The sequence below is a fragment of the Curcuma longa genome, chromosome 1 (genome assembly GCF_044706935.1).
Source record: "Curcuma longa cultivar G26 ecotype Majalengka, Jawa Barat chromosome 1, ITB_CL_G26_1.1, whole genome shotgun sequence".
In the NCBI taxonomy this organism is placed as follows: domain Eukaryota; kingdom Viridiplantae; phylum Streptophyta; class Magnoliopsida; order Zingiberales; family Zingiberaceae; genus Curcuma; species Curcuma longa.
In genome coordinates, this window is record NC_133861.1 from 15,263,534 (window position 1) to 15,285,604 (window position 22,071).

Consider the following 22,071-nt stretch of genomic DNA (forward strand, 5'->3'; position numbering starts at 1 on the left):
ATCTTTTTGAAAACAATGACCAGAGGTTTTCAAAGACACCTTTTTGCATATTCAATACAACTCTTAATTATTAAAAATCTATGGAGGAGCAATTGCTAGTTGCTACTCTTAATCATGCATAACTTTCAGATAAAGTTTAGAAACCAGTTACAGAAGGCTTTGTATTAAGATTGCATGAACAAAGCTGCTATGATAAGTAGCACAGCAATCTTAATTTTGACTCTTGCTGCACAAAATGACTCTTTTAACCAAAACAAAAATAAGAAAGATCAAACTTTGCTGTATAGAAGGGGGAAATTGTCCATTTCCAATCAAAAAATTGCAGCTTCAAAATAAGAAAGTCTCGCAGATGGAGTTGCAATGTGCTAGTCTACACCAACTGGTCACTAGTCAATCCCTTGTCAAAATTGCCATGCTCACTTGCACTTCCTGATGCCAAGCCTCTTGTTTGATGCCAAAATTGCAGGCTACGACTGCCTGGCATCAGAGGACCTGAGCTCGAATAGCGGCGAAATGAACCTGATGCATCCCTTGTAAACCTTGCAGACACACTGAACACATCAGGATCAGGGAGCATTCTCTCTGACCCCAAGTCCCACCCCATGCTGATCCTTGGCTGTTCCACTCGAGTAGATGTCTCCTCCAAGCTACAACTTCCCGGATACTCTACTAAAATCATCTCCTTCATTGCATACTAATTTTAGCGCTTGAACCACTTCGCCCATGAACGGTCGCTGGTCCACTTCAGGCTGCACACACATTGAAGCAATGGCAGCCACCTTTGTCAAACTGTCGAGTGTAATGTCAGGGCCAACAGATGGATCTATAATTGATTCTAGGCTGTCCCTATTTGTGAGAAGTGGCCGTGCCCATGTGACTAAATTCTCTTGCCCTGGAGGTCGCAGCATGTCTACAGGTTTCCTTCCAGTAAGCAGTTCAAGAAGTACAACTCCATAGCTGTAAACATCACTCTTGACGAGAAGATGCCCGGTCATCGCATATTCAGGGGCCACATAGCTAAAAGCAAGAAAATTGATGGTGTTAATCCATGTGACCAGAGACAACTTAGTCAGAAATAAGAGAAAAATAGTAATGTGGAGTTGTGTACCCAAAAGTTCCCATAACACGCGTGGAGATGTACTCGTTTCCTTCTCCCTTGGCTGTTCTTGCTAGACCAAAATCAGACACCTTGGGATTGAAATCGTCTTCCAACAATATGTTGCTAGACTTGAAGTCACGATGTATAACACGAGGATTTGAATCTTCATGCAGATAGGCTAGACCTCGAGCAGCACCAAGTGCAATCTTCAGCCTAGCATTCCAGTTAAGTGGAGCAACTTTCTTGTCGGCACCTGAGCAGTAGCTCTTACATTTAGTAGTGGATTCATAAGAGGTAGCATCATCAGCAAAAGGGTTATGTTTTCTTTTACTATCAAATCTCTCCATTGATACAAGTAACCAACATTCACGAAGATTTTGAAGTATATGGACATGTTTCTTAACATTAGCATGCCAAAACCCAGGCTATCGTATAGTTAGGAATGCATTTACTTCAATAAACATATATATAAGTATTCAGATAAGTTCCATCAGTTGCTAAATATACAAGTCAAGGTAGTTCTTATTTATGTGACATAAGAACCAAACAGAATCACATTTCAGATTACTTACCATGTAGGTGAGAGTCTACGCTGCCATTCCGAACAAGTTCATAAACTAGACAGTTGTCCACCTCCGTGCATATACCAATCAACTTAATTAAATTCCTATGATGCAATCGACTTAGCATCTCAACCTCAGCCAAGAACTCTCGGTTACCTTGTCGGTCATCTCTCTTAAGAACCTTAATGGCCACCTTCGTACCATCTTCAAATGTACCTTCATAAACACATCCAAAACCACCTTCACCAATTATTTTTGAGTGGTCAAAACAATTTGTGGCCTTTTCCATCTCATGTAAACTAAAAGTTTTAGTTGTTCCTGCATATGTTCGTATACTGGAGCTGAAAGATGCTGATGCTGATGTTGGCCTGCTTTTGATCATGCTTGGATCAGTCCCTAAACAAAATTAGGGCTAAAGTTTAGGAAATGAACAATGTCATCAATCAACTGTTAATAAGAACCCAAGATTGAGAATTTAGAGAAGTTTGAATATCATTCGCATTATTTTCAGGTATGAAATATTGCACAGAATAATACCTATGCAGGCTTGCCTTTTGGCCACATAGTCAAGCATGTTATAGCCAAGTAGCAAACAATAATATGCTTTTATCACTAAGAGCTAAAAATGTTTGTAAAATATGACCAAAAAAACAAACAAAACAAAAAAAACCCTGACATTAGAGCCCCTTCTCCTTTTATGGTGATATCTTTGGTTCATTGCTTAAGATCAAGGAAAGGATGACAATTGAATTGCCGGTAAAATTTAGCTATTTACAAATTTTAACTCCATATTTACTAGAATAAAATGAACTATCCTTCAGAAGATGACCAACACTAAAACATCCTATCAGACAGTCTAGAACCACATGATCAGCACTGAAATTTTTTTTACCTGCTTCCTTTGTGAGTGAGTTTCTCAAACCTTGAGGAGCATGTGAAAGATGAGACCTAGTTCTATATTTCAATAGCAAAATCCATACAACTCCAATGCATAAAATGGAAGTTATAACAGCTGAAAGAACCAGAATAGCTACTATGCTGTGATTGTGTTTTCCTTCTCGCTTTCCCACATCAACTGCAAATGGGTGTAAAGTCCTAGAACTACTGTCACCACCAGATGATCCATGATTATCTATGCTTCCGGGTGCCATAGGTGGTGAAGGAAGACCTGCAAAAATATATAGATTATGAGTACAGGGAAAAAACATGCGGAGACCATGCACCATTTTGAACTCATGTTCCCTCATATATAGTGCAGTTAATGGATTCTTAATATTTGAACTTTGATTCACTTATTGATACTTCACTGATTTTTATGCAGCCAACAGATAGAACAAAGAAAAACAACCTTTTACCATCTTAAGAATTTCCATCCAACTGTAAAAATAAACAAGCCAAAAAACCAAGACAATACAGCTTTGAAACATTATTTCTTGTTGAAAAAGGTTGGAAACAAAACTTGCATCCTACTTCTAACAACTTTCAATAGTTTTTATTCAACATCTTTGGATCATTATTTAGCCAAATTGTTGGACGGAGAACATAATATTTGTATATCAATTCCAGACATCACAATGATAAGGGAAAATATTCCTTCACACAACAAAAAGACTTGAGCGCAGTTATAGGGAAAAAATAGCCAACCTGGGTAAGTGACATAAAGCACCAGATAGTCACCAAACAAAGATGAGTTTATGAACAACTCTTTGTGCCAGAACTTCTCAGAAATTGAGAACACTGTGCTGTTCTCGAATTGATCACCAAAAGGCAGCAGATCGATGAGAACATCAGTCTTATCAGGCTGCTCGTTGGCAGCATTTGCTCCCATGATCCGCACCTGATTTTGTTCAATAGATGTTCCGGATGCAATTTGTTGAGCAAAGTCAAAGACCAAGGGAAAGAATGTAATCAATGGAATGCTTAGGCGCAGTCCAACATTCATTGGCAAAACACAGGTGCAAGGTGATCCTGGACGGCTATTTGTATAAGGATCATGGCAAGATGGAGGTGTACAATCTGCACAAATACCATAGCTGATCATGTAACTTCATATCACACAACTCTTGACAATTTCAATGAGTAACAGAGTTTCTATTAAGATGCATCAACATAAAAAGATTATGTAGTCCCAAGTACTTATAGCTTCTTCCCAAACCAAGAGGTTTTCTCAGCCATTTATATAAGTTAGCTTAGACACATTGCAATTCACCTAAATTAGGAGGTGGAGGTGGAAGTGCATGGACAGGTTGCATCTTTGGTGCTTTTGGCTTCACAAACCCAATTGGAGAAATTGCAGGAAACTGAATAGGCCCTGTCAAGATGACCATGACCAAAATAAATAAGCCAGAACTGAATTAGGTTACTGAAGGAGACTCACATTGAACGGTAGACGTATACCTCCATGATGAGTGGATGGAGCCACTTTTGATTGAGCAGGTCTAGGGGCTCCTTGATTATCTACCAAAATGAAGCAGGACTTTGAGAAAGAAGAACCAACAAGAGAAAAGGAAATCCAGTTAAACTCTTAAAAAATCTGATCATTTATCACTTACATTGATCACCTTGATTGTGTGGTGGTGGGGCATGAACCTTTGGCCAAATCAGGGAGGGTGGTGCTGGAGGATGACAAGAATCTTAGATGAAACTTTAAAGAAAAAACAACAGAAACTTAAATGGTATGTTTTTGTATTATCTTACAAGGATAGTAAGCATCAGGAGTGTGCAGCGGAGATGGAGCAGATGAAGGGTTTCCTGCCCTTTTCCTTGGTGTATATTGGTGATGATGAGATGAAGCTGCAGGCACAGGTGGAGGACTCTCAGGTACTGTTTCTGACGGAGGCTGTGAATGAGAAGTAAGAGGACCATGAGCATTATCAGGAGGCACCTTGGCTTCATGCGGTGCAGGGCTCATCGCAGGTAAAGAACCTTTACAAAAATAACAGTTAAATTAATATGCTCCCTTTATCATGCCAGCCTCAAACAGAAGATAACTACCTCCTGAGTGTCTATCATTTCTAGGGGGGACATGGCTGGATACTCCTTCAGGAGGCCCAGCAACTGGTATGCCATGATTCTCATGGATGGAAGGTGGTGCTGCTACTACTGGAGATACAGCAGGACCTCCAAATTGTGTATTTGTCCCTATTACAAATCACCATTAGAAGATTCATCAATTGTAAATTATCATTTAGCTAACATCATCATTGGAATTGGAGAAAACAGAATCAAACACCTTTTGTATTAGAATAGTTATGATGGGTTCTATTATTGGATAGATCTTCTGGAGGTGCAGCGACAGGCGTAACAGGATTCACATGGATGGTAGGGGGCAAGGCAGTCACTGGTGACATAACAGGTCCTGCACATTATATGTTTTCAATATTAAGAATCGTTTGTGAAATTAATGATAGAACATTCTGGCATACTAACTGCAACTGCATTGTATGGGGTAAAATACCTTCAGTTGCTGGGGCTGAATAGTTAGATAGATCTGCTGGGGGTGGAGCAACTGGGATGCCATGACTCCCATGAAAAGCGGGAGATGGTGCTGTTACAGGAGATTTGGTAGGACCTGAACATTTTAATTATTAATCTTAACCATTATAACCCAAACAGCAATGGATAAGAATAGTTTGACTTTCTTTCCAATAGCAATTTGAGAATATAAGCCAAATACCTTTTGCATGTGAATAATTTACAGGGTGGTTTGTTTGGTTCGATAAATTTTGTGGGGGTGCAGCAAGTGGTATGCCACTATTGTCATGGATGGCAGGAGAATAGGCTGTTATTGGAGGTGTAGCAGGCCCTGCACATTGCGTTCTGTCATTATTGTCAAACCATTAATAATGTTGAAAATTTTTTGAACTGCAATTGTAAAGTATTGGAGTACCTTCGAGACTGGAACCATTAGTAGGGGCTGCATAGTTAGATAGATCCTCTGGTGGTGGCGCAATTGGCATACCATGACTCTCATGAAAAACAGGAGGTGGTGCAGTTATGGGAGACAGAGCAGACTCTGAACATTTTGTATTACCAAACTTAGCATACTAAGAAAATTAACTGATTATACTTTGGCTAAGTTCCCAATTGCAATAGTGGCATGTAATTAAATACCATTAGCATGTGAATAATTAACTGGAGTTGAATGGTTAAGCAAATTGAGTGGAGGTGCTGCAACAGGTATGCTACTGTTCTCATGGATGGCAGGAGAAATGGTTGTCACAGGAGATATCGCAGGCCCTGCGCAATGCAATCAGTCATTTTTGGCAAATAATTTCTAGTTGCAATTGTCAAATACAGGTCAAGTACCTTTAAGATAGGAACCATTATCAGGGGTTGTATGATTAGCTAAATCCTTTGGAGGTGGAGGAACTGGCATGCCAGGACTCTCACGAAGAACAGGAGATGGTGCTGTTATTGGAGACACAATAGGCTCTGAACATTATGTATTACCATCTTGAGCATTATTATGAAAAATGATAATGAACCATGGTTTGGCTAATTTTTAAATTACAACTATGAAATGTGAATAAATACCATTTGCATGTGAATAATTGATTGGGGTTGGATGGTTAAACAAATTGAGAGGAGGTGCAGCAACTGGTATGCGGCTATTCTCATGGATGGCAGGCGAAATGACTGTTACAGGAGATGCCACAGGCCCTGCAAATTGCATTCTGTCATTATTTGGATATAATTAACAGTGTCGCAATTTTTTTAATTGCTAATTGCTTGCTATTGTTTGTTATCAGTCAACTAGTAGAGATAGAAGAACCTAAAGATGCTAGGTGATTCATTTTTTGAAGCAGGAACAGGAATATTTTAGGAGGTTCGGCAACATTTATGCCATCATCCCTATCGCTGTGAGTTGCAAGTTAAGAAAATGATGTTGGAGAAATATCAGGTCCGGCATATAAATTTTATGGAGAAAATGAATGACACACGAACATGAACTGTAATGAAAAATACAATGAGCAGTATTGTCATCATCTATTCGCTAGCAATAACTGAAATTTCAACTGGTTTCCGAATTGGAAATTTGATTGCTGGTGGTGAAGCTAGAAAAGTAGCATATATATGATTATACATAAATATAAACCAGCAAATAACCATTCAGTTAAATGGCTCGTTACCAACCATGAGCTACAGGTGCTGCAGCTAGAGAACTGTTGCCGTGTGCTTTTCCATGCAAATCAGCCTGAGGAATTCCTGTTCTAGAAGTAGCTAAAAGAGATATCATAAAGAATGAACGGAGATGGATTTTTTGCATAAATATATCTTCCTTATCTTTACAAGAATATCATATAAATATGTTAAAATGCAAATTTACCTTTTGGAGCAGGAGCCTCAGGAACTACACCCGCCTTTGGAGGTTCCCCTTGTATCCGCTTATGTCGCTCAGTAATGTGATCAAACGAAGAGCTAGGAGCTATTGATGGTACTACTGCATCGCTAGTAGGTGGCAGAATCTCAAGCTCAGGTTTGATGATAGGAGTTCCTGATACACAAGCTTTAATTATGTGTCATTGTCTTATTTGCTGCAAAGAATTTTGGTATATTCTGAATCTATCAAGTTACCTTGAGTGACCATTGACGGACTTGGTGCACTGCTATTTGGCATGCTCTCTGATTCTGTTAAATAAGTGTCTAAACATACATTTTTTTTAGAAAATATCTATGAAAATGAATACAGTATCAAGTAAATGGATATCACCATTTTTCACTGACCTAGATTTGGTGTTTGAAGAAGTCGAATGGAGGATGTTCTCGGCAGCTTTGATGTATTAATTTCCATCTTAGCATCACCAACGGGTGAACCAATTATTGTCTGAAGCAACATTCGTCGAGAGATTGGATATAATTTGAAGTAAGGACCTATATAACTCATAATGTTAGCATCATAGAAGACAAACACTCATATGCAAGCCATCCTCATAGGTGAATTTAGTTATTCATTGAAACTACAATTAAAAAGAGAATGCGATGCAATTACATCTCTTATTGAATTTAATTTCTTTTTGATTGGCACATAGACGTTTATGACTCAGCTTTGCAAATCTATTATTGACTGATTAGTCACACTGAGCAATACCAACTAACAAAGAAGTAGAAGGCTTGATGTAACCCATGACTAAATAATGAGCAAGTATATTATCTGCAAACAATTTCAATCACTTATGTATCGGCAATTTAGAATTAGCTAAGCAAGAATCTTGAGGCTTTGCGCTCAATCATTGCTTATTCTCACAATGACAAGCAAGTATCCATATTTATTGTGCATCCACCATATATCAGTCCTAGCTTAAGAAAGTTCAGAACGAAAAAGGCAATGGGCAGAAGCACATTTACGAGCTTAATCCTTTGGGATTAGTAAGTTAAGGCCAAAATTCAATTGGTGGGATCAAAATTCAATTGGTGGAGCATCTAGATTAGATTGATGCACCTAAATGACTATAATATGACTATTTGATGGTAGAAGAAAATTCATTATGCCACTGACGTCCCTCGTCAACTCATAGATGCCTGATAAAACTTAAAGAAATGTGTCAAGCAAGTAATTCAAACCACATCGTTGGCTGTCTAAATTGGAAAGTATTGATCGGCTTGCCTACGGAATTACTGGTCTTTCATTCTCAATTTTTGGCTAAGTTATTGTGTTATTGTGGCACAGTTGCTGACTTTAAGAAGGAGTTGATTATACAATTATATGTAGCAATCAAACTTCTTATTGTTTAATGCAACAGTGGGTGAACTACTGTGGTTCCTTAGTTTTTTCAAAAAAAAAAAAAAGTAAAAAGATAGACAGAAATCAAAGCAGCAAAGAAACCTATCAGATAGTATTTCGGGGTCATGAATCGAAACCTAATCTTTGGGAGTGAGTCTGATCCAGTTTCTTCCCCAAATTTAACGCAATATAAACTCCATCCCCAAGATGAAAACTTTGAGATTTCGAACTTCAACATACACCCTATTGGCTCATTTCAGAGACTATCTCCTGAGCGCCAAATGGAGACGACCTAACCAAGCTCTCCAACACGGCGACGAACAAGAAACTCGACGTTGTGTAAGAGAACAGATCGAAGTCGCTAATTCGTTACCTTTAGATCCACAAATAGCCAAAAGCAGCAGCAGCAGCGCGCAGAGAAGCCGCGGCCATACATTTTTCCGCGGCAGCGTCCCGCCCTTCTGCTCCCTCATAGAACAAATCCAAATCGGACAGCTCAAACAAAACTTCGCTTTCACCTCTTCCTCCAATCTATCACATCGCCACAGACGAACAACGCCAAAGGAGAGATCTTGAACCAAACCCAACCTGCAAAATCGGAACTTTATATCGATACCAGCAAGGAGCAACAAAGGGAGCGATCAAGGAGGCCTTTTTCTTCTCACCTTGCGCCCGGAAAGAAAGCGGATAAGTAAGAACACTGCAAAAAGGTGAGGGTATTGCTCCACGATGACGCCGACCAGTCTACTGATCGAGGGGGTGGAAAGATTCTGGAGGACTAAAGAAATCAACAGAGTTCAGCTACCCTGCGATTAATAATACTCATGGAAAAAGGACCAAACCTCGGTACAAAATTAGGTTTCGTTGGGTCTCCAACATGGCCTGATTCCCACAACAACAAACCACTTCTTTTGACTATTAAAGTGAGTGGATTCTGAACTGTTCAACTGCAGAGGCGTGTTGCATGTGGAGGCCTATTGTTCCACATTTTATTTTGATTTCACTTTTTAAAATCGATCCACGTTTCGTTTATTCGTTACCATCCTCCACTGCGCCTGCAGTATTCTAATGCATCCAGTTCACTGTGCGTTTGTTGGATTCCGGCGACATGAGGAAGAAACAAGCGGAGAGTTTGTTTAATGCGAGGCTGCTTTAGATTTAGTGTAGGTATAGTTGTTGTCGTCTCCTAGTTGTTTTAAAAAGCAAGTAAATATATAAATAACAAAAATTGTCCTCTCTCATGCATGTTTTCTTTTGTAGATCAGATCATACACTTCCATGTGTTTTGGATTCCAATAATAGATATTATAATAGATCCGACCATGATTGAAATCGACAGTTTGATGATTCAAAATTGTTAATTCAAATTTTAAATTTTAAATTTATAAAAAAAATAATAAATAATAATAAATAAGATAACTACGTGTATAAAAGAATCAAAATTCATATAGTTTTAATTTGTTCATGATCCATTTTTTCTGTTAGAAGCTCAAGCATTACTCCCGGCTTTTAGTGTTATTCAACTCTGATTTAATCATCAAATAACACTGGACATATTAAAATTGTTTTAGTAATCATGGATAAGATGGAAAAAGTTTGAGTCTTCAATGACTACCACTATAAGATATCAAAATTTATTTCACAATCTACCTCATTAAAATTAAAAAATTATAAAATAATTGTTTCTGTTAGAACTGAATGATCCTCATGGATATTTTGTCTATTCTTTTAATAAAAATTATATATTTTTTGTAAGTTTTAAATTCCTATTAATATTTTATATTTCAAAAATATTAATTTATATTTCATATTTTATATTATATTCTTTATAAATATCATATAAATAATTTTAAATATTATATATTTAAAGTAGAAGAATTTTAAATATAATTAAAATTTATATTTTTTATAAAATTTCTAATTTATATCAAAGGTTAAAACAATTGCAACTAAAATTTCATAAATACGAAAAAATTATTTTTCTATTTCGCTTTCATTGCTAATATATAAGAAGACGAAAATTTATTATTATTGTTTTTATTTAAAACTAATACTACATTATAAAAATTTATTAAAACTAAATGAAAAGTAGAATAATAAAAATCTAAAAATTATTCGGTTGGACCATTTAATACTTTTAAAATTTAACAAATACTATTATAAATATTTCATTAGTATGAAAATAAATATATATTAACATTATTAATAGTTTGTGTAAAAAATAAATATAATAATTTTTTATATTGAAATAAATCTGGTAACAATTGAAATGTTGAATTCCAATATGTTAACACATATGTGGAAATTTTTAAATCTTATTCCATTAGTTTTACAAAATCTATCCCATTATTTAATTATAGATAGGCAAGATCATAAATAGAAAATAGTCGTTATAATTGGTTTAATATAATTTTCTAAAATTCTTATTCTATTTTGAACACATAAATTTAAAATATGACATACACAATTAATATAAAAAATAAACCACTAATAATGGATTGACATATAAATTTTAATTCAACAATACTAGCAATATTATAATTAACATTATCAAATGATATTGAAAATATTTTATGAGTTAATATATATTCTTTTAAAATTAAATATAATAATTGTGAGCTATTTATCAAAAATTTTATAAGCTAATAATCTTTTTTGGATATTAGAGGAGTTATCAATCTAATAACAAATCACACTTATATACCAATGTGTTTATCAATGATCACTCTAAATATTTTGAACATAAAAATTTTTATTATTTAATTTATTAAATTCTTCAATTAATTTTTTTTTGTTATTAATTTTTTAATTGTATGAGTAAGTGTAATTCTAGAAATATATTTAGCAAATGGATTAAAAGATTCTTTACAAAAATCTTCAAAAGTGAATTTAGATCCAAAACTAACTAAAAGATATTATTGTACGGAAACAAATTTAGCTAATGATTCTTGTAATTTATTATTAGAATATAAAAATAAATCAGAATTAGTACTTCTACAAGTGAAAAATCTAAATAATTATGCTTGAGAATGTTCGATTCCATATTCCGTTAGGTGATTCATTTGTACGTGTAATTTCAACGTACGGCTCATAGACGGCGTCAACTTGGAATTTGTAGGAAGTATTGCATTGTTTATATTTTACACATAATTCTCTCGACGGAAGAGTAACATTCTCAAAATATTTTTTAAAAATAATATATTTTAAAGGAGAAACTTTTTAAACCTTAGAAATAATTGCATCTGTACTTTTTTATGTTCGGGTGTCAGAAGTTGCTCGGTTGCATCATTTGTGGATTGAATATTGAGGTTAAACTCCTCATTCGGATTTACTATTTTCTTGCCCTTCTGAGATCACGATGATAAAAGTAGTCAGAACTCGAAAGTTGAAAGCATGTAAAATTAGAGTAAAGTGTATAGAGATTGCGGAATTGAGAATGAGAATAGAGAATATATGTGTGGAAACAATTAAATGAGTTCTCTATTTATAGAGTTTGGTGAGTAAAAAACACTAAATCATACTCATTGATAAAAAAAATGGTCAAATGATCTCAACCATCGGAAAAAATAAATCCCTCCAACGGCTAGAATCATAGGTTAATCGACGATTTTGACCGTTGGAACCGTCAATTACACCCAAAAAAAAAACTCGAACATGCGGGCTGAATCGATGGTTAACCGCCGATTCGGTGATTTTTAAAGGGTTGAAACCGTAACCTACCTAGCACTTTGCTAAGCCCATTATGATTTTGCCCTGTGAAACGAGTCAACGGGTACCTAGCCCATTGACTCGGTTATGAGTCCGGGTCAAACCCGACCTGAGTCTATATTATAATCCAAACAAACAAGCCAATAAAAACATTTTAAATATATATTTTTTTATTTTTTTATCTTTTTGTCTATATATGAAAATCGATCACTTTTATTGGTAACTAATAATAATATTATAGAATTAACTTAATTGCGTATACATTTTCCATTAATTATATTAACTATATATGCATTATTAAGATTAAGCCTCTTCTATTTTTTTGGACTTTTATAGATTTAATTATAAATAAATCATAAATCAAAGGATGCGTGGTTTGTGGATCTAAAATGATCCATAGAAGCATAATATATTTTATGCTCCTCAGGGCTCAACCAAAACGAACTAATTTTAAATGGGAAAAAACATTTTTGTCTCTTTTTCAAAATGCAGATGAGTTCATCAGTGGGCCTCAAGAAAAAAAAACAAGCTTGTGTGCATACTGTATGAGAGTCAAGTATATTATTTATTAAAAAAAGATTAATTATCAAATGATTAATTGAGAAAATTTTAACTCAATCTGTTATATTATTTAAAGGGATAAGTCAATCTAATGAGCCCACCCATGATTGATGGCTGTACCCTTAACTTCAAATGAAGCCAAAGATTTCTTGGGTGAGACAATAATGATGATGATTGCAGTTAACTGTCAACCTCCATGAGAAACAGCAAGCATTTGAAATTACAAGTTAATTCCTTTGTAAAAAAGATTAGTTTCAGAAACAAGGGATTTGTGTTAATTTGCAGACATCATTCAAAGAAAAAGTTGGCCTGCAAGAAGAAGAGCTAGCTAGCTGCAGGTCTTTTCACTGCATAAATTATGGCTCATCACCTCCTCAGAGAGCTCATGTGCTGCCCATTTGAGCAACTCATGTTGCAACTGCCCTCCAAATATATAATTCACTTTTGAATTCCACAGTGGTCCTAGCTAGAAATGAAGGGCCATCCCATCGAAGGTCTATAAAGAAACTCTCACTTTGTAGCAGTCATTGTAGAACAGAGAAGAGAACAGATCGAGCAAGTTCCAAATAGTAGAAGCCAATCTCGCTGTTACACATTCTTCTTCCTTGTCTCTTTCTCTTTGAGGTTCTGAGATTTTAACGTTTTTCATCGTGAAATTCTTTGGCTTATTATTTTTTCCCTTTCTTTTTGGCGTTTTTCAGGTGCTGAAGAATTAACAAGCGTACGTACGTTGAGATGGAAAGTTTGAGCAGCACAAGAAATCAGGCTTCTTCTGTGCCTTCGAGTATATGGATTGATCATTACGATAAGCTCAGGTTTGATGAAGCTCTTCAAAGTTCCAGCTTAGATCTCCCAGGGACTCTGATGTGCCAGCCAAGCTCCATCTTCGAAACGATCGACGACGAATCGATCGAAATGTTAGCTCCAACTTTGAGTTTGATGAACAACATAACGCCCCCAGAGTTGAGTACCTTCTTGCAGCAGCAAACCTGCTGTCCCAGTCAAAGCTTTGGCGCACTCGATCAACTCCAAGCCATCGACGACAGTGATGAAGGCCTCTCAGCTATCTTTTCTAGCAGCAAAGCCACTCACAGATTGTGCGACAGCGTGACGATCTCTTCGGTGGAATCCGCATGCAATATTAATTCTTCTGAACTATCCAAGTCAGGAAGGCCTGGTTTTAAAAGAAAACTTGAAGATTATGATCAGAAAACAGGAGGGTACCACATCAGTTTCAGCAAGAATGATCAAGGAGCGAGGAAACTGCAGAGAGCAGACAAAAGTAGTCCAACTCTAGTGCCTTGTAGCATCAACTTCAGCCAGGAAAGCTGCTACGAGATCGACACCGAGGCGATCGCGCAAGTGAAGGAGATGATCTACAGGGCCGCAGCTCTAAGGCCGATAACCAGTATTGGAGTGGAGGAAGAAGGAGGTGATCAGAGGCCAAAGAGGAAGAATGTGAGGATCTCAAGTGACCCACAGACAGTGGCAGCAAGGCACAGGAGGGAGAGAATAAGTGAGAGGCTAAGGATACTGCAAAACATAGTCCCGGGAGGAAGCAAAATGGACACCGCCACCATGCTCGATGAGGCTGCAAACTATCTCAAGTTTCTCAAGTCTCAGATCAAGGCCCTGGAAGCCCTGGGCAACTAACCAAGCTTTAATTTCCCCATGCATGCAGGAATTAATTTCTCTCCGCCGATCGAGCTCCTCCTGATCCTGTAAGCCTTAAAATTATCCTTTATTTTTTTTCATTATAATTGAAGCAATTAAGAGAGCAGCGAGAAGAAGTGATTCTCCTTTTGATCTCTGTCACCTTTTCAATTTCGCCAAGAACCTTTCCATGGCTTGCCTAAAGCAACTTTTGGTCCAGCAGCCATTATCATCATACCTCCATGATTATGAATTAGCTTTAAGCAAGCCAATCTCTAGGTCATTTTTAGCTCTGCAGTGGTGATCATTCCCATGCAACCCCTCCTAATCCAGGATTACGTAAATCATATTCTTCATGATTACTTTATGTCAAAACATGGAATTTTAAATAATCATAATGTATGTATTTGAGCTTGGGTGGGTTTCTCAACACACAGGCTGAATGAATCTGTGCTCGTTGTGTATTTTAAAGTGCTTTGGTCTGATCAACTCCAGAGACATTCCCTGACAGTGCATGGCGGGGGGCAACGCAGGCTACAAGCGTGCCCTTGAGAAGGCCACCAGAGAATTGATCGATGTTGGGAAGCACATGCATGATGGAGAGAACAAAAAGGCATGCTGCTGTGACCATAAAGCTACCTAATTCTTCATATCCATCGGCCAAAAATGGCTTAAGCTTATGACATGCAAATGGGAATTGTTTTCAAGTCAAGATAATTGACTAGCCAAGATCAACTCAATTAAAAGGATTGCCACGTACGCTGCTTTAATTTTCAAGAAAATTAATAATATATAGAAAGAAGAAGATAAAAAAAAACCTCTGAAAGTTAAGTTGGGCATTCAAAGTTGAGGGCCGGGGAGTGAGTTAAGAAGCTATAAATGCCGTCGACGCAAGCAGTGGAATATATATATATATATAGCTGACGTTCTTCGCTAGCTTTAAATGTAACAGCTTTAATTGAAAAATATAGTGCACCGAAACGAAAACAGTTGCCCATGCACCATGATGAGCGCACTCGTGTTGACTGTGGAATGCTCCTCAGTTCCACCAGAGTTATTTTAATTTCGCTCTCTTTAAATCAAGTCAATGGTAAAGAATAATCATATAACAAATTTTATGGTATGTATCTCATAGATCATTCAACAAATTACGAGGATAGTTCTTTGAATAGATAATCACTGAACTTTGATTTTAAAAAATAATAATAAAAGATGGACAATTATTTAAAAGAAGAGTTTAAAAATTGATTATAGCTGTGCCCAAGTCCGTGTCTCACTTGTATATTATCTTCAGCTCTTTCTAAAATATAATTAATAAAAAAACTAAAGGATTTGATTTAGTGGAAAAAAATATAAAAGGATACATTATGTTAATAATAATATATATTTCAAATAAGAATCACACAAATGAACATTATAAACATAAAAATTGTTAAATACATTTTTAACATTAGATAATTAAAAGTGTGGAATAAAATTTTAATTAATACTTAATATGGGAGCATGGTAAAGAGATATTCATCAATTTATCTCTGTTAATCCTATTTTAATAAAGCATAATTAAACATCACAATCACAATATACTGTTTGTTTTTTAGAAATATATAATAGAACCTTGAATAATATTAAATATGATGTATATTTTAATTTTAATTAAAACTTAATCGACTGTGAAAATATATTATATAATCTCGAAAACAAACAAATGCATTTGCACAACAGAGTCATGAAACATTGCGGCATCCTTTCGGAATCAAAACAAACAAAAACAACGGTTTTCCCCATGGAAACCAAGATAACATATTAATAAGCTAAAAACAACTTATGTGAAATTACGAAATTTGTCTCTAACGTCCAAACAAATTGACAGTAAATAGAGTGATCAGAGAACAAAGCAAGGGAACATGTCTAAACGACAATCAACCACCCATCCTTGACCTAGTTCTTGGCTTTTGCAGCTTGTCTCCTCTTCTTAACACCAAACTTGGCAACCTTAAGGCTGCGATGAACAGCACTCAGTCGTGCAAGAGCGGCCTTAGTTAGATCTGGTCTGTAGTAATTATCAGTCACCTGCAAACAGGAATATATAAGCACTTGGTCGAATATTAATTGGTAATAACATATTTCAAAAGAGCAATGCAACGAAACAAGAACGGTAATAATTACTCGCATCGATGAAACAACCCAAGGCCACCACGCAGCATATCAAGCAGAGAAAAAGTGGAAAAAAATAGAATAGCTGGAAAATCATAACTTGAATAAGGTAGATCGAGAATTAAAATAAAAAAAAACTCGCCTGCCAAACAAAATAAAAAGGTGCAAGACAGATGTTGGAAGCATCAGGATTAAAAGAGAGATGTAAGCTCAGAAGCCAAGCGTAACAAGAAAATTTCATTGGAGAAGCAATCAGCTGAGAGAGTTCTCCTTGCATGTTAGCAGCTCATCATAGCAACTTTAAAAAACTACAAAAAAACACAGTAAACAAAATGGAGAACTCAATCGAATACCTGTGGTATAGCTCGCTAATAAAGACAACAGAAGAAAAAATAAACAAAGAAACACCCAAAAGAATGCACGGACGACTTAAAGCCTACTGTAGAATTTTTTTAAAAAAAGTGGCTGCATAAGAAGTTTTAAAAGGCCCTTGCGGCTGTGAGATCCAGGTTAAGAAGACCTTTAAAAAAAAAACACCTACACCAGGCACTCCACGGGTGTTAAAAAACTTTAAACTTTATTTTAAAAGTTACTTGTTTGTTTGATATTAAAAACTATAATTATCTCCATTAACCAACCGACTCCTCTTGTTTGTCTAATCCTCCCACCCCAAACTTATACCCAGTTTTTCACACACTGTCAGCAGCCTGCACAATTAGCCTGCATTGGATTTTTTCGAATTTTTAGTAAGGGAGTAAATGGACATTCACCCATCTTTTCTTACATTCTTTTCTTTTCTCAACCCCAACTATACCTGTTCTTTTCGTTGAAAAAATATATTGTCAGTACACTAAGAATATCTTCTTTTTCTTTTCAAATTATGGCTATTTTCAGTACTGATTTCTGATTATTTCCAACTTTAGGACTTATCAATTATGAATTGCAAATTTATCAATCGTTATATATATTCAAGCGCACACATAATATTCCTCTCTTCTTTAGATTAGCATGATTTTGACACCAACTGCCTAAGCACCCACCTAAGTGTTAGAAAATGCTTGAACACTTGCCACAAACTACCATTTAATATCTTGCAAAAAAGGTTGCCTTACAAGGTACATATAAAGAAGTGTTTTCCATGAAGGACTAGAAAATTTGAATTGTTAAGGTAATCTTCAGTTGGTACAATATAATATTTTTAGGTAAGCAACCAACATCAAAATATAAAATTTGTCCCATTAGTAAACAAGAAATAAGTTTTAAATAAGTATTATAACCCATATCTCTTCCTAAGTAATTGAGAGGATTCACATATTATTAGTTAATACTACAAATATGACAAAAATTTAATGTTAAAGGAGAAACACAACTTTATCCAAAAGAATCAGTAGGCAAATGGCATAGATGCAGAGTTTGAATAAAAACATACCAATGATTCAGAATATGGAATCATGGAAAACGAGCGAGAAGATTCTAAACAAAAAGAATATCACAAACACAATAATGCTGGACAACATATAGGTTATTGTAAACTCCAATCCACAATATTAGTTAAAACTAAGCTACAAATAAAAAAGAAATGTATACACTGAAAACTTAGTCCTCAATTCCTCTACGCAAATAGACAAAAACTTCACTAGATTGGCAAAGAAATTGCAGTTGGATACTGCACTACCATCTCCCACATGCCACAAATATGATGCCACTGTTTACTCACATAAGGCACTCAAGTACAACGATGAATTAACAACATATAATGGGTTGAAGAGGAAAACAACAGATACTTAAATTATCTGAGTAGGGAGTAAAGAAACAAATATTCAAGTTCAGTAAGAAAATATATTGCAAACACGAGAAATACCACCCATTAGACAAACATAACAAGATATTGTTAGAAGTTATACCTGACTCTTCACAATTTTAGCCATCTTGAAGAACTCCTTCTTCATTTCCGTTCTGTTACGCAAGTTTACAGGCTTATTCTGCTTCTTAGTCTTAGTTGTGACAAGAGTAACATTAAGATCCTTATCTCCAGGAAGAATGCTCACTGTCTTCTTGTTTGCCAACCCTGTGATTTTACAATCGGGATATAAAATCGACGAGACGAAAAAATTGCACCAAGAACGATTAACTATGTGTGTGTGGTTCTAAAAGCAAACAGACTGACATAGATAAATTTTTACCAGAGTGCTTGTAGGAATTAAGATTGTAGAGATTATTAGGTTCCCTGCTGAACACCACCTTGTTAGTGCCGCTGCCATACTGCTTCACAAGGAAAGCATTGTTCCTTTTCACAATCTCCCAGATGAGCGGTTCAGGAATCGTGGCCATTAGCACTGTAATATTTCATTGTACAATCAATTAATCGCTTGCAACTAAAAAAGAAAAAACCATTACATTTAAAAAAAATTGCTGTAATGAATCATATTGACATATTTTTCCATTATAGAAAGTACGGAAATCCTCAAGATATTGTAAGCCGTAGCAAATTCAGAGAGAGATCAAAGGGAAAAGAACTTGATGTTTAAAAAATACCAAAGAATAAAAGACAGAGGAGTAATGAATCCAAGAATCGGCAAAAGACTGGAAACTTTACCAGTTCAAAGACACTAATTTCACCAGAAAATAACAGAGAATGAGTATCATTCGTAAGGAGGATAAGAAAGGGGGATCCAAGAAAACCAACCAGGTCGGGATCAGGAAACGCTGAAGACGAAGGACTCAGGGGCGGCGTGATACCGCGACTGTAAACCCTAGAGCACCTTTTATAGGGAAATGGCCACAGCTGTAATGACTTTAATACCCCGATGAATATACGGGCCGATAATTGGGCCAAGTTTGAGCTAATTTGAGCCTTTCAAATAAAAATATTTTTTCCATCTTTAATAAATATAAAAAATTAATTAAAATTAATTAAATAAATATTGCGCTTCAACTGAAATACGTATGGTAATATGGCTGAATTCACGTGTCAGATTTTCTATTTACAAAAAAAAAAAGGAAAATCACTCTCTAAACAAAAGGAGAAGTCGGACAAAATTTAAACACGTAAATTATAATAAAAAAATTGAATGTTATTTTTTGTTTGGTTGGTGAAGGAAAATTATTTTAAATTTGTAAATTTTGAAAAAGTATTAAAATTAAAAATAAATTTAGAAAATCCTGAATGTCAAATTATGTCACATTCTAATACAAACTCAAAACTTTAATTTCAAAACGAACGAAGACATTTCTATTTTGTCTCTCAATTAGTTTAATTTTCTCTAATTACTTTGCCTACCATATTGTAACTTCTATATAAATTGTATTATTAATGAATTTAAATTTTAATATAATTTTATTTTAACCATCAATTTTTATAGCCTCAACACATTTTAGACCTACGTCCCGAATAATTGCTAAATTCAATATTTTTAAATAAATATCTTGGCATCTGTGTGTTTCCCAAAAAGCCATCATTTTAAGCGATACCACTTTAGATCATTATGATTGTTATGTAGGCTAACTTTCGATTTTTATATAAAATTAATAACTTAAATATTGGCGATTTTGATTTATTAAGATTTATGAAAAAGATAACACAATTTCTGAATAAATTTATTTATCCACTATTTTAAATGTTGGGTCTTTTTTTATGATTTGTTTAAAGACATATAAATCCGGCTGAACAAAATAAGTGAAAAAAAAATATTTTTTTCAAACGAATTAACGCAAAACAAATCTGAAAATAAGGGTTTAAATCCCGATTAGGAATCGCCGAAGAAAGAACAAAAATCCATGATAAAAAAAAGGATAATAATGTAATGGCCATTGGAGGCGAGCTTACGAAGGAAGAACGAAGCGCAGAGCCCGTACTATGAGGCCATGGCGTTAGGTTTAGGGCAGTTGAGGGCCGGAATTCCATAGAGAACCTATGGGTTTCTTCAGAGCTATGGATTTATTTGCTCTCTCCCTTTCGCCTACCGCCCAGTTCTGTAGCAAAGACAGCGTACGAATACAATGGAATGACGAAAGAGATCGAGAAGACCAATAGCAGCGAAAGAGAAGGCAGCAATAAATCTTGTTGCTGGGTTATGCAAATCTTCAACAGTTTCGCTCAATGTAGAGTTAAAAAGGAGTTCAAGCTATCGATTCACAGATCTGCCAAACCCCGACTCATCAAAATCGATTTTTATTTTTGATCGATCCGAGTCCGACAAATCGAACATCCACTAAAGCAGCGAAAATGATTTCATGAAGCAAGAGAATCCAACTAAGGTTTTTGAAGGAATCAATAAAAAACAAATTTAGGGATTTCGATCCAGATTAAGAATCACCTGGGAAACAACGAAAATCATCGATTTAGAGAGGATCAACATGGCCATTGCAGGCGAGCTTGCAAGAAAAAAGATGCAGAGAACCAGCACTGCGAGGCCATAGCATTTGATCTAGGGCGAGCGAGGGCAGGGCAGGGCATTCCACAGAGAAGCTGTGGATCTCTACAGAACTATCGATTCATCTACTCTCCCCTTCGCCCACCGCCCGGTACTGCAACAAAGCAACACATAGCACAAAATGGAATGGAAACAGAGACAGAAAGATAGGAACAGCACCAATAGCAGCTGCTGCGGCGGCGGCGGCAGCGAACAAGCTGAAGACGAAACCCTAGAACGATGCGTTGGTTTAGAATTCTTGTAAACAACAAGCGTTGCAATAATGAACGTGTGATGGGTTCATTCCTGATTAATTTAATTTAGTTTAAACTATTAATGCATTATTACTAATTAATAAAATGTCCTGAATCAAATAATCAAACGTGTGGAAAACGGCGAGCAAAATGAAAAGCGTGGCATTAGGGGCAAAATCGTAGATTGGTCAAAGTTATAGGACAACTCCGTCACTTTACACTCCGCGGCGCACGTGAGAGCGCCTGAGGAACATGTGTCGAAGATAATCATCATTCATCGCACCTCGGTGGTCCCCTCAGCCCCGATATTTTAAACCGTAACTGTCATCATTGCTGACTCATCAGGGGCCCAGTGGGGTTCACATGTGTGCCAATCAAAAACAGGTATAGAGGGTATGTGAGTAACCATAAGTGCGTGCGTTGCTCCATATAACGATCTGCACACCTCGTCTTCCACAATCGTGTCGTGTTTGTTAGAGAGCAGAGTCGTCTTCGGCAACAGCTTGAACTCTTCATCCACGGAGCTTCTTCTTGTGGTCGAGAAGGTAATGGAGGGAGTGACCTGCGGAGAAGACCGCGGATTTCTTCATCAGGATCGATGAAGCGGCTCCCAAGATTGATTCTTTCTGTGGTATTGCCCCTCTCCAGTACTCAATTTGAGTACGATTTCAACTGCTTGTCGATCGATTTCTCTTCGTTCAAGCCTTCTTTGATTCCCCTATTTTAAAAAAAAATGATTTCGCGCAATTCGATCGTTGGAAATGCCTTTGCTTCTCTAGTGCTCAGCTTGAGTCGGATCGAGTTGGATGGAGAAGCTCGACGGAAAACGTCCGGCCGTGTTGTTCTTTTTTGTCATTGTTTTTACTTTAGATAGATCGCATTCTTTTGATTCATTATATATCCCTTCCCTTCATGAGTTTGTGGTCTGATTTGGAGCTGTCTT

The 22,071-nt window shown here is 36.1% G+C and overlaps 3 protein-coding genes and 1 non-coding gene across 4 annotated transcripts; 1 reads left to right on the forward strand and 3 right to left on the reverse strand.

Annotated features, from left to right (window-relative positions):
- Nucleotides 1–73: 73 nt before the first annotated feature.
- LOC141832744 (uncharacterized) lies at nt 74–9,172 on the reverse strand. Its single transcript, XM_074720149.1, is given in 24 exon segments — nt 74–683; nt 685–1,017; nt 1,109–1,352; nt 1,672–2,058; nt 2,555–2,830; nt 3,307–3,678; nt 3,872–3,973; nt 4,060–4,119; nt 4,215–4,277; nt 4,360–4,587; nt 4,657–4,803; nt 4,895–5,020; nt 5,120–5,233; nt 5,339–5,467; nt 5,552–5,677; nt 5,776–5,901; nt 5,971–6,096; nt 6,199–6,324; nt 6,799–6,885; nt 6,992–7,159; nt 7,240–7,308; nt 7,390–7,536; nt 8,760–8,974; nt 9,052–9,172. Coding segments are annotated over 23 exon segments (3,969 nt in total). The 5' UTR covers nt 8,860–8,974; nt 9,052–9,172; the 3' UTR covers nt 74–370.
- A 4,218-nt stretch (nt 9,173–13,390) lies between these two features.
- Nucleotides 13,391–14,308, forward strand: LOC141838240 (uncharacterized). Its single transcript, XM_074725698.1, has one exon. It carries the CDS (start codon nt 13,391–13,393, stop codon nt 14,306–14,308), a length of 918 nt encoding a protein of 305 aa, XP_074581799.1.
- A 1,724-nt stretch (nt 14,309–16,032) lies between these two features.
- LOC141837510 (large ribosomal subunit protein eL28y-like) lies at nt 16,033–19,204 on the reverse strand. The gene is made up of 4 exons (XM_074724894.1): nt 19,149–19,204; nt 18,646–18,798; nt 18,367–18,530; nt 16,033–16,378 (listed from the first exon to the last, which is right to left on the reverse strand). Exons 2-4 carry the CDS (start codon nt 18,791–18,793, stop codon nt 16,247–16,249), a joined length of 444 nt encoding a protein of 147 aa, XP_074580995.1. The 5' UTR covers nt 18,794–18,798; nt 19,149–19,204; the 3' UTR covers nt 16,033–16,246.
- On the reverse strand, nt 16,668–16,761 carry LOC141814653 (small nucleolar RNA R24). Its single transcript, XR_012600504.1, has one exon. It is a non-coding gene; the product is annotated as a small nucleolar RNA R24 (small nucleolar RNA).
- Nucleotides 19,205–22,071: the final 2,867 nt, after the last annotated feature.